Consider the following 12,602-nt stretch of genomic DNA (forward strand, 5'->3'; position numbering starts at 1 on the left):
GTTCCACAGGTAGTATACTACCGAAGGCGAACGGCGCATGACCCCTCTCTGAACATGCCCCCTTCCATGCAATCTCCCCGAATAAAAGAGCAAAAGAACAAAAATTAGCCCTCGGAGAACAAAATGTTATTGTTAAATGGAATAATAAGGAAGATTTTGAGGCGAGCCACAATGCCCGTTATCCTTTTGACTCGTAACTCTGATATTACTCGGCCATTAGATGGACAAAATTTATAATTAAAGTCCTTATTTCACAACATGTCAAATGAATTTGGGCGGCTTGTATAATTTTCATGATCGCACTTAAGATTATGAAGATGACCTCGATGATGATGATGAAGGGAAATTAAGAATACTTCACAGATGTTAACAAGTATTAACACAACAGCCTATTTACATTATTTAATCAAAATAAGCAAGATAATCATAAACATTTTTAATAACTTCAACAATTGGATTGTAAAATTAAAGAGGATGAAAAATATTACTGTCGAAATCCAAGCAAAGTATTTACTCCCAAAGAACAAAACTGTATAACCAATAAGTAAATAATAATTAAACACAAAACATGAAGACAGCTTTTGACCAAAGCCATTAGGCACCTACCCAAGAGTGCATCCAAGGAAAGATACCATCGGCACTTCTATGGTTGCTAGTGATAGATGATCTAATCAAACAGCTTTATAGCTTAGGATATCATACCATACCATTCAGTTCGATGAATCTGTCCAATCAGATGAATAACGCCCCAGATTAATAACCCCCTTGGTCAAATATGGAGCTCTAGTATGGTAGCTAAAAACACTGAACGAAGAGACACGAAGCAAACTGCAAATGCTACAAAAACTAGCGGGTTTTAAGATGTCAATGGGGTAATGCATACTTACCACACAACAGTAATGGAAACCGCACTCGATCGTCCACTCCAAACTTATGTAGACAGCAGACTCCTAAGATACAAGGAAATAAATCCAAATGTACAGAGAAGCCATCGCAAAATTCTTAGGCGAATAAGAAGAAGAAGAAGAAAAATAACTTTATTCTGGGACTGGTGTCCCCTAAGAATAATTTACATGAAATAAATAAAGGAAGTTCCTTCTATGAAGTTAAAAGTAAAAAAAAAAGATAGAAATCTTTTCACAATGTATACCAATAAGGCAGGACAGAAGAAAAAATTATATTAAACAAAAATAACAAATGTTAACGTGAGGTCTCTGCTTGGAGGGCGAGGAGGTGATTATACAGGTGGGATTTAAAGGAGGAAAAGGAAGCAGCGTGACGAATAGAAAGAGGAGGGAGTTCCAGAGTTTAGGGGCTCGGATCAGAAAGGATCTTTCGAAGGTATGGGTTGTATGTTGCGGAAGGATAAGGTCGATTGGGGATGAGCGGGTCTTACGAGTGAGATGTGAGGAGTTGAATTGGAGGGATTGGATGATGTAAGGAGGACGACGAGTGTGGATGTACTGGAAAAGAAAGCAACCTAGGAAATACTGTGCACGGAAGGAGGGGAATAGCCGGAAAGTTGGGAATACAACCCCGACACCCGGGATCCCCGTGGGGAAATCTTACGCAACAATTCATAATACGCTTCAATCGCGCGTTCTCCCCCTTCGAAAGACCACCGTATGCCAAACAGCTATAATCGAAGAAGGGAAGTATAAGGGAAGATACAAGGAGTTTGTGGGTGCAGAACGGTAAGAGAAGCCAGGACCGATGAAACAGTCTGAGGGAGGCAATGGAATGGCGGGAAATTTGGGAAATGTGAGAATTCCAGGAAAGGTTTTGGTCAAAGACTACTCCTAGGTTTTTAACCGAAGAGCAGAAGGGGATGGGATGGTTATTTAGCATGAGAGGTGGGATGCTGGGGAGGGAATTGAAGAGTTGCCTGGACCCGATAATTAAGATGGTTAATTAACCCTAACCATCTCTAACCCCCTAGTTAATTAACCCGATAGAATAAGATGGTTATAACGGTTCTTGACAAAATGAGAGGAAAACTCAGCTTTCACATGACCATAAATAACAGATCTTAGGCAGAAGAAGCAGTCCCCAATTTCAAGGCCGCTAATATGGTGCACAGTTGGATCGATGATGGAACCGAGAGTAGTGTAGGGGGTTGTAGGGGTAAAATGAGCTATACCCTAACTTAAGTTCGTACTGGTCCCAACAATCTTCCAAGATGAGGTCCTTGCAATACAACTTTGTGCACAGGTGTTAGTAAAAAAGAATATGAAAGGAGCACAGATTTACAAATTTTAGACAGCTATAAAGGCATTAAAAAGAGTATTATTTTCGCTCCAAACTAATCTAGGAATGCCTTAATTGCCAAATGACGCAAGTAAAACACAGCAAGGTTACTTTAAAGTAGCTTCCTTGACCTGAAGGTAAAGAAGGAAATGAACTGCTGACCAACCAGATAAAGAAAAAGGGGCAGCTCTCTTCTCTTACCCATGGAACCACAACCACAACTATGTGCACCAGAGTGTGTGCTAAAATAGGAACTGAAAAAACAGCTTCAGAAAAAAACCTTAAGCACTGGATAAAAGCACCAGGTACGAAGCAATCCATGAGATCCATAAATCTCTCTACAAGGCGAAGGAACCTCTCTAAAAGCACACTTTCCACGGTATGGTCGTAATCAGAGGTTCTACGATAGACATGGTCGCGGTGGAAAAAAGATTTAAAATTTGACCTTGAATTTTTAATCTTTAAATTATCAGTAAAAATGTACTTACTAATTGGCAGACCATAAAGTGATTCAGATCCTCAATTACTCCCATTCTCCCTTTCTAAATATTACTTTTTCGCATTCAACTTTTTAATAGGATGAAATAAAATAATGAGATCATATATCACTAGAATCCACCATCGAACATAATATTCTGTGATAAAAAATATATCGCTTATGGTACATCTAAATTTGTTGATTTTTGGTGTTTAACGCATTTCGACTTTGCGCCATCTTCAGTGATGAATGTCTTTCTCGTTGACCGTGTAGGTTCTTATACACCGTGGGGCAGTGGTGTCAGTTATTTCCGTTGTCGGTTATTTTATATTTTCTTTGTGTGTTGTTTTTTTTTTTTTTGTTTCAATGATGTCTTCTCTTGAACGTTTCCGTTTTGGGTTATATAGTTTTAGTAGTGTGAAAGTAATGGGTGAATCTTTCCATCTTCGACTGTTTTTATTTGAATATTTCTAAATTCTCCACGTCAATTTTTCGTCTTCTTTCTTCATTGGGTATTAATATCTATTGTTTCTATAGAGTTGATCCTTGATGATGATGTATTTATTAACTGTGCCGCGTAATTTGATTTCCGAACGATGTCAATGAAGGATCTGATTGTGAGTTGTTCTATCTTTTAATTATCTTCCAGTATTCCTCGCCGCATTAACATATAATGCTACAAAGAATTATAATTTAAAAGGTTGACAAATATGAACGACTATTCACAATTTTGAGACCTTTGATTTCAAATAGAATGAAATTATAGCACCAGATCAAACGTGCATTCAATAACAAAAAATATGCCATTTTTTAATGTAAAAAAATAAATTCACTATCATAAATATATTGTATTCTTACATAGTTCTTTTTTAATATACTTTGTACTGCAAAAATTTTAAAAAAGACCTAGTTATTCTGATGACTTAGGTACGTGTGAACTAAAGGTTATTTGGACAGGGCTGTTAGGAGGCTAAAAGTTAAAAAAAAAAAATCTTGCTGTTGAAAGAAACACTCAATTAAAAATATATTTTTATGATTTCCTAATTCAATCTGACACGAGTTCAAAGTCGGTCAGTTTCCCAAGCTGCACGGAATATTAATCAGGTTTATGTTGAAAGTTCTAATGATATAATTATTCCGTTGTTGTTTTAAAAAGTTTTCTCCAGGAGGTGAGGCCAATGTAATTTAACAACCCCTCAGAACTACTTCAGAGTCGGGCAAACTTCTTGAGGAAGCTGTGGAATAAATTCCACTTCAAACCATCAGAGAACATGGACATGTTAAATTAGACCGGTTACACGGTAATAATCGCAAAAGTTAAAAAACTTCATGCGTATATCCCAGATGAGGTGATTAGACATCAGCGTGTGAAACGTCAAAATATTTGTGTATTTCTGCTTGCGTTTTAGGTAAATTACTCATTTCTTGGGCGGATAACATACTGGAAGAAATTGGATCGCGTATGACCATTTTGACTGACCCAGTTTTTTTGTTTTTTTTAACCTAGCAGGGAAACTAATCAACTCAGCGTCGTATTGCCAATACATTGTCAACCTGCATCCAAATTCAAACCACAGCCGGGACTGGCGAACATGAAAGGTCATGTTGCATGACTACGCCCGACCTCATTGTGAATACAACTGAGCAAATTAAAGTAGCTGGGCTACATTCTCCACATCCCTCCCTGTATGTACCATCCAGACTAGCATTTTTTTTAGGAAGTTTGTTTTATGAAAAATCAATGTTTTTTCTTATTTTATCTCATCTCGTTACACAATTCTTTCATATTTGGTATTACATTTAAACATTTGCAAAAGTGCTAGTAATAACTTGTAATACAAATTTATAGTTTATCTTTTTAAGCAAGTAAAGAAAGCATTATTTTTAAATGCGAAAAATAAGCGTTTCATGAATTCTAGGTTTCTTTTTTTAATATTCCTATTTATCCATGGAAATTGGTGGAATCTTTTGGTTCACAGATGTATCTAGAACACAAGAATGTACAGGGGCAGGAGTATTCGGTCCTGGAACTAAATACTCATAACCCATGGGAAAATACTCCAGTATCTTCCAAGCTGAGATTCACGCAATTATACAATACGCAAGAGATGTACTCAACTCAACTTGAATAAAGAGTACAAAAACAAGAGCATAGCTATCATGTAAGATAACCAAACAGCCATCAAAGCACTAAGCTCAAATATCATTAGTTCAAAGATGGTGCTGAACTTCAAAACCAAATTAAACATATTAGGTACGCAGAACAAAGTCAGCCTCTGCTGGGTCCCAGGACACATGGGAGTAGAAGGCAACGAGAAAGCGGACACCCTTGCAAGGAAAAGCTGCTACACCGCTGATAGGACCCGAACCCTTCTGTGGCATAGGAACCCACACAATGAGTATCTCAGACAGAAGGACAAAAAGATAATGAAGGAACAACGGAGTTCACTCATTGGACACAGGCAATCCACGAATCTCCTAACAAATTTCGGAAGAAAAGAAATTACAGATGTGTCAAAGGGAGCAGGCATGAACTGCGAATCCTAATAGGATTCTTAATTTGATTTCTGCAAGCTAAATGGACACTTAAAGAAGATTTGAATAATCCAAGACGGCATATGCAGATTCTGCAAAGTGGCAGACGAGTCACCAACACATCTACTTACAAAAAGCGGTGCTGCACTAGCCCGCAGGAGGAAGTGCTTTGGGATATACAATGTGACCATAGGATTCTTAACAGGACACGGCAAACTAAATGGACACTTAAAGAAGATTTGAATAATCCAAGACGGCACATGCAGATTCTGCAAAGAGGCAGAGGAGACACCAACAGACCTACTAACAAACTGCGTGCTACACGTGCCCGCAGGAGGAAGTGCTTTGGGATATACAATGTGACCATAGGATCTTAACAGGATACTGCAAGCTAAATGGACACAAAGAAAATTGGAATAATCCAAGACCGCATATGCAGATTCTGCAAACAGGCAGGAGACACCAACACACCTACTAACAAACTGCGGTGATACACTTGCCCGCAGGGGGAAGTTCTTTGGGATGTAAATTGTGACCATAGGATCTTAACAGGATACTGCAAGCTAAATGGACACAAATAAAATTTGTAACAATCCACGATGGCCCACGTAGATTCTGTAAGGAGGCAGAAGAGACACCAACACATTTACTAACAAACTGCGGAGTACATTAGCCCGCAGGAGGAAATGTCTTGGGATGCATAATGTGACCATAGAAGAGCTTAAACCACTGAAACCGGGCCTATTAATCAAGTTCCTTCATGAAATATGATTCACCGGTGTGCTTTAGGCAGAGAACGGGGGATACAATAGCTCTTAAAGGGCGCAGTACATAACACCCCAAATCCCCAAATATTACACCTATATCTACATCTACATGGACATTGGTGTTATTTCATGGAAAAACTCCAGTATTTTTTATCTTTATTAAAATGTATGCATTTCGAGCTAATTCTAATAACCCCCTTAAGCTGACGATGTTTCGCTTTACACTCCATGTGAGACATGAATATGAGGTGATTTATTTCAATAACTGTCACAAAGTTAAAGAACAAAAGTTTTGGAAATCTAAAACACCTCTTTCCTTCTGTGACCTGTTATCAAAGATAACGATCCATTTCTTGGCGTCCAAGTGTCTATAGGAAAACAATCTGCCCGGACTTAGTTTACCTTATAAAAGTGGAATCGCCAGAAAGATAATCATTCGATTTGTAAGATTGTCAATGCTGTTCCATAAACATCTTCCTTAAAGACAATCCTATCAACTACAGCATACAAAACCTTTGTAGTTTTCTAAGTCTTTCACCTGAACATGTAAATAAATCAATGGTCAAAATTAAACAAGTTCCATTGAATTTCAACTGCCGAAACGCGTCCTACAGTGTATTCCTTTTTTATGTTTTAAAACAACTTTGTAGATCATCTCAAAACTGATTGATACTATGTATAACATTACTTTCTCTAATTGTACTCTGACGCGATTTACTGTAACTCTTTATGATAAATTATCCATTTTTTATTCTACATAGGTGACAATTTTTCCCATATGATTTTAAGAATAACAATGTGCGTTTATCAAATGGATTTTTCATGGATTTAGCATGCTAGGACCCTGGATTCGGGGGGAGGATACAGCCGGTATGAAAACGTGTTTGATGGGGCCGCTCCTCACCCTTGTATTCACAAGGTCAGTTTACTTTATTCTCGACAACATTCAGACTGTTGATTGATCAAATTTTTATTCCGTATTTTTTTAACGATGTGAAAGAAGCCTTTGGGTTAGGGAGGGGACGGCCCTTTGCAATGGCCACTTTTCGCAATACAATCGCGATTAATTTGGTGAAAAAAATTTCCCTGGAATAAAAATGTGATATAAAAACTCCTACAATCAAAGACATGTATTGAATTTTTCTCCGGACTTTAATTGTACGATATAAATCAACCAAACCTGGCCGAATTCCATTTTACCTAACCATTAGGTCTCCTGGTCAGCGCTGGATATAAAAACATAAATTCATCTATACGTGGTTGCATTTTGAACTTTTCAGATTTTTATTACTGATGATGTGACAAAATTTTGACCATTGATTAGGCTAATAGCCTAGGGTCCATTTCTTGATTGAGAACTTCAGCTCCATAAAAACTTTTTATGACATACTGCCTCACTGTGATTTTATAAATAGACCTCTTATATTATGTATAAAATAAGTATATCAATATATTTAACTTTATCCTTACACTTTTCCTTGATTCATAAAATTGAATTTACAATCCACTTGTATTACTAAATTAGAGCTGTTACTAAAAACTAAAATTCAAAAAGCATTGAATGAAAATTTTGCTTTTTTTAATTATATTTTTTTACCTTTTTTCCTTCTTAAAGATTTTTTTTAAAGTTAAGCATTTTCCAAGAGAACACATGGTGTTTTTTAAAGACAAGTTTTTATTTTGTATTTTCTTTTCTTCTACGTTTCGGGCTGCCTGCCCATCCTATAAAGTCCTTGCAAAAAGTACAGTCAGAGTTATTGTATGTTATAAACATTAGTAATTAATATTAATTTTATCCTTTACATTTTTCTTTTCCTTTTATGGTTAAAAATTTAATTGATAGTTACTTAGCAGTACTGTCTACCCTCTCATATGTTTTTCTTAAAAAGGTTTCCAATTTTCTCGCCTCATTACATTAAAAGAAAAGAAATTTTCAGGATGTCTCCATCCAACAGGCTTTTTAATTAGTAAAAGTAAAATGGAGGTCGTAGTTTTAAGACCTGCTTGTGACATTAATTTTTAATGATTATTTGGAGATCGTGAGATCCTGTCTGGTGTGATGTAGGTTTCAGAAAAACATTTTCCTTATTGTACCAACGTTTCGAATTTTATTGAGATCATCTTCAGAACCTGGGATTTATAAACATTGTTTAAATTTTACAAATAAATGTAGGATGTGAAAAAATTAATTTATACAATGTTAGAAAATGTTAGATAAAAAAAATGAATTTATACAATGCTAGAAAATTTTAGATTTTTTTTAGATTAAAAATGAATTTATACAATGCTAGAAAATTTTAGATTAAAAAAATGAATTTATACAATGCTAGAAAATTTTANAATAATTATTCAGAAATCGTGAGATGCGGTCTGGTGTGATGTAGGTTTCAGAAAAACATTTTCTTTATCGTGCCAACGTTTCGATCTTCATTGAGATCATCTTCAGGGCTCAAAGTGTTTGTCATCTGTGTAATTGTGCAATTCTTTCGTGTGAAGGAATGAATTTATACAATGCTAGAAAATTTTAGATTTAAACAAATGAATTTATACAATGCTGGAAAATTTTAGATTAAGAAAAATGAATTTAAACAATGCGAGAAAATTTTAGATTTAAAAAAATGAATTTATACAATGCTAGAAAATTTTACATTCAATCAAAGTATTTGTTCTCACTCAAAGTGTTTGTGTGCATCTCACGATCTCGAAATAATCATTGACCAACGGTCACTAAACACCACACATTAATTTTTCATCTCAACCACACTTTACAAACAAATTATAAATCAATTTAAATCATTACTTTGTTTAATGAGGTTAAAATACATATGAATGATTAAACATTATCAATTAATTTTCTAAAACAACAATCTGCATGAAGCACAATAAGTTACACAGATAATGATAAAAGAAAATGTGGAAAAATAAATCAAAAGGAGAAGCTATCCAGTGATAGCACTCCTAACCCAGAAATCATCACTTAACACTCGCACTCTCTGAGAGCAGGTCTTAGAGCCATTGCCTTTTTAGACGTCGAGGAGGATTGTGGGGAAGAGATCCAGAGGAAAGTTGTTGTACATTGTAATGGGATTGAAGGTTAGTGTGGAATTTTTGTAGCTGGATTTTGTAATCTCATTTAAAAAGATCGTTATCGATGGTATGATTGGAAACGTGGAATTAATTGAGGGATAAAAAGGTACGCAATAGTCCACCATCAACCCTTTTCGCTTTTGCATATCGGATCCCTCATTTCTTCAAAAATCAGAATAGGTGGTATTGTCGCCCTTTAATCAAATAAACTTTAAACTAATGAAATATTCTTTCTTATACATTTTGGCATAAGGATAGATGTTCCATAAACATTACTATAATTTAATTAAATTCTGCACTCTTGGAGCAAAACTGGATAGGACAACTTTTGGCAAAATGAAATAAGTGCATATTCCAATAAGTCTTTAGCCCTGAAATATGTGTATAATTACACTCAATGTGCATTTTTACAAATCTCAAAAAGTTATGTAATCATTTGCATAATTCTACTTGTCTACTTATAAAATAGAATAACTCATATACCAAAATATAATAAGTCTAATTACTATGTTCTTTTATATATTTGCCTACATGCTACAAAAAGATACTATTTTATGATTTATAGTTTCATTAGTAACAACTATAAAATAGTAGTGGTTTTTAATACAACTTGATGTCTAATTTTATTCTCCTAGCAAATACAAGGTAACTTATTGCATAAGTGTTGGTATGATAATCAGAAAATGTCTTACATTGGTGTAACTAGAAAGTTGCCAATGTTTAATGTGATAAGTACCAAAAAGCAGATATAATTAAATAAATTTAAAATCCTATTTACTAGATCAATTACATACAATTTTTACAGCATGTAACACAATATTTACAAAAATTAATACAAATGAATTGGTATCAAAGTTTTGAATTTTAAATTGCAATCCAGTTTCCATGGGGTGCATAATTATTAAATATAAATAAAACTTATTCATTAGTCCTTTACATTATTTTAATAAATGAAAATACTGTTTTCAGTTTACTTAAGGGCGACCGTGGTCGTGGATTTGATTCCCCCTGTCATCCCTGGAATTTCCTTAATGCTCCTCTTCACTAAAAATCAATCAACTCATCATATCTTGTCTCAGGCAAATATGCGAGGATTTAAGGCCATTTTATCATAAGGCAAAAAAAGCATGAAACTTGATTATTTTTGACCTTACACATCAGCTATTTTTTTTTTTTTTAAATTATATTACACCAGTGTTAGAATTTGACTCATTTGAGTATTCATTATAATTCATAAGACAAGAGGGAAAATAAACAATTAAATAAAACCTATTGAAGTTTTTATACTGGAGAAAAAAATACTTAAAATTACAGTTTATATAATGTTAAATTTTCAGAAATGCCAAAATTCAGCCGACAAACCAAAAGGTCAACCAGGATAATAAAAAATGACCAACCCCAAAAAGAAATTCATACAAAATAAATTACTGAAAATTAAAACTGACAATATCACAAATTAAAACACATTTACTTCAAAACCTCCCATTTATTATTAATAAAATCATTCAAAAATAAATGTAGTAATTTACTTTTTGGAGATAGTTAATAAATGATTAACAGATATAAATATATTACCATTACCAACAATAGCATAAATCAAAACCAAATTTAATGACTAGATCCATAAACTATATCATATTTTAATGTTAGTTATTTGTGAATATGTTATATTTGAAACAATGCCGATGAATTAAATAAGCATCCCTAAATAAGCATTGCTAGAATGTTAAATGGAATAACACTTAATAGAAAGTAAGTTTATATACATTACTCACAAAAACTAACAAGTTATAAATAAAGTACAATAAGTATTTAACTAAAAATATGCATCGCTTGGTTTATCTGAATGTAGTAAATATTGATTACCTGGAGGGAAAGAAAGCAAACTAAATTACTTTTTAGCATGAACACCACAAATCTTCTTTTGTTCAACTTGCATTTTATATTTCTAAACCTTTATTAAAGCAAAAGCTCATAGAAGCCATAGCTCATATTTCATAAGCAGAAATATCTCCATTCATGGCTCTATAAATATGTTTGTGATAAAATCTGATTTTATGCTATTGACCTGTCGAGTAAAAACAATTCATATTGAAAATGTATTATATACATGTGTGTCTCATGTATTTCAATTTGTAGTACGTTGCTTTTCTACAAAATTTGCACAACCAGATTTTTTATGTAATCTGTTATAATTAAGTTTATGAACGATCAAGCATATCCTAACAAAACTGTTGGATAATAAGGAAAGCTATTGAATAAAGGAATGAAGTCACATTTTTATGAATTTACTAAACTTATTTATTTTCTAAATGTCATAAATGTATGTAATATGACTTCAAAGTTTTTAAACGTACACATCAAAATTGCAAATTAAACCATATTACATGTTATAATAGCATATCAATACAAGGAGAAATGGCACCCAAACATAACTTTGAAGAAAGATAACTAGTTGAGGTACAAAAACAACATAAACTACATTAAACAGCAAAATGACAACTGTACAGAGAACTTCAAAGCAAATTCCAAACTCCATTGAGATAGGTAAAATGAAATTATTTTTCTCTAATAAATATGTTTTGTTAGCCATTTATGTCTTATGCAGCAAGCACAAAAGCAGTGTTTAATTAAAATAATTTGTATGTTCATTTAGAGACCAACTTAGAACAAAAACCACAGCCATTAAAACCAATATTAAAATTTCGCAAAGGAAAAGATCTATGTCTTCATAGAAAATTTGTGCCTGAACGAGTCGATCGTCATGCTATGACCCATGAAGAATATGCTAATTTTCTTGCACAGCCAAAATGGTCAGTATTTCTCTTTTTTTACCTAGGGGCATTTTGTAATTTTAAAATTGTAATAGGTCCAGGTCACCATGGTTCATGTACCAGAAAAAACAAGAAGATCCAGAATATCAGAGGAAGAAACTTAAGAAAGTATACTGCAAATTTATAGAAAACGGAGAATCTTATGGTGTTAAAGAGTCGCGTACACAGAAATATACAACTGACAGGAGTAAAATTTTTTTCCTAATGAAAGCGATCAAGTATGTGCCATCGGCAAAGGGTAAAAAAAAGAAAAAATCGCTATCCAATAAATCAGGGACATTAGCATTATGAAACTGTAGTCTGTGGTACTTTCTCCTCATTCTTGATGTTCATTAGGTTCATGTATGTATTAAATAAGCATAATTGTTTCAATTTTTTAAACAAGTAATTGTTAACCCTCCTTTACCACGGAGGTATTAGATTACTCATATACTACTCTTGGGTCGGGTCTGACCGCCATATTTTTGAACCATTTTTTCCCAAAAAAAACTTTGAAGACGTAGAAAATGGATACTAATGTTTCTGTAAAGGAAGAAGATAAAAAATCAAATTCATTTCAATCAAATATAATTTTTATTTACAGATTAAAATTGGTTCTGGTAACCTCAGTTCTGGTAAATCAGTCTTACAGTTTCAGACTCAAAAAAATATCAC

At 33.8% G+C, this 12,602-nt stretch overlaps 1 protein-coding gene across 2 annotated transcripts; it reads left to right on the forward strand.

Moving 5' to 3' along the window:
* Nucleotides 1-6,707: 6,707 nt before the first annotated feature.
* Nucleotides 6,708-12,471, forward strand: LOC106663858. 2 transcript variants are annotated; one of them, XM_014389054.2, is made up of 5 exons: nt 6,800-6,946; nt 11,254-11,437; nt 11,514-11,661; nt 11,771-11,927; nt 11,984-12,471. In XM_014389054.2, the coding sequence occupies exons 3-5, from the start codon at nt 11,610-11,612 to the stop codon at nt 12,237-12,239; spliced, it is 465 nt and encodes a 154-aa protein (XP_014244540.1). In that variant the 5' UTR covers nt 6,800-6,946; nt 11,254-11,437; nt 11,514-11,609; the 3' UTR covers nt 12,240-12,471. The 2 variants fall into 2 exon arrangements, with proteins under 2 accessions (XP_024085534.1, XP_014244540.1); XM_024229766.1 differs by lacking the exon at nt 11,254-11,437 and having other exon boundaries at nt 6,708-6,946; nt 11,984-12,464.
* The last annotated feature ends 131 nt before the right edge of the window (nt 12,472-12,602 follow it).

The sequence above is a fragment of the Cimex lectularius genome, unplaced genomic scaffold, assembly GCF_000648675.2.
Source record: "Cimex lectularius strain Harlan isolate CLEC.00 unplaced genomic scaffold, Clec_2.1 scaffold41, whole genome shotgun sequence".
Taxonomy (NCBI): domain Eukaryota; kingdom Metazoa; phylum Arthropoda; class Insecta; order Hemiptera; family Cimicidae; genus Cimex; species Cimex lectularius.

Bases quoted from the DNA above. Each gene is read 5' to 3' on its own strand.
- LOC106663858 (XM_024229766.1), top strand. From the start codon at position 11,610: ATGACAACTGTACAGAGAACTTCAAAGCAAATTCCAAACTCCATTGAG. The intron at 11,662-11,770 runs GTAAAATGAAAT...ATGTTCATTTAG, and splicing joins TCCAAACTCCATTGAGATAG to AGACCAACTTAGAACAAAAA. The intron at 11,928-11,983 runs GTCAGTATTTCT...AAATTGTAATAG, and splicing joins TTTCTTGCACAGCCAAAATG to GTCCAGGTCACCATGGTTCA.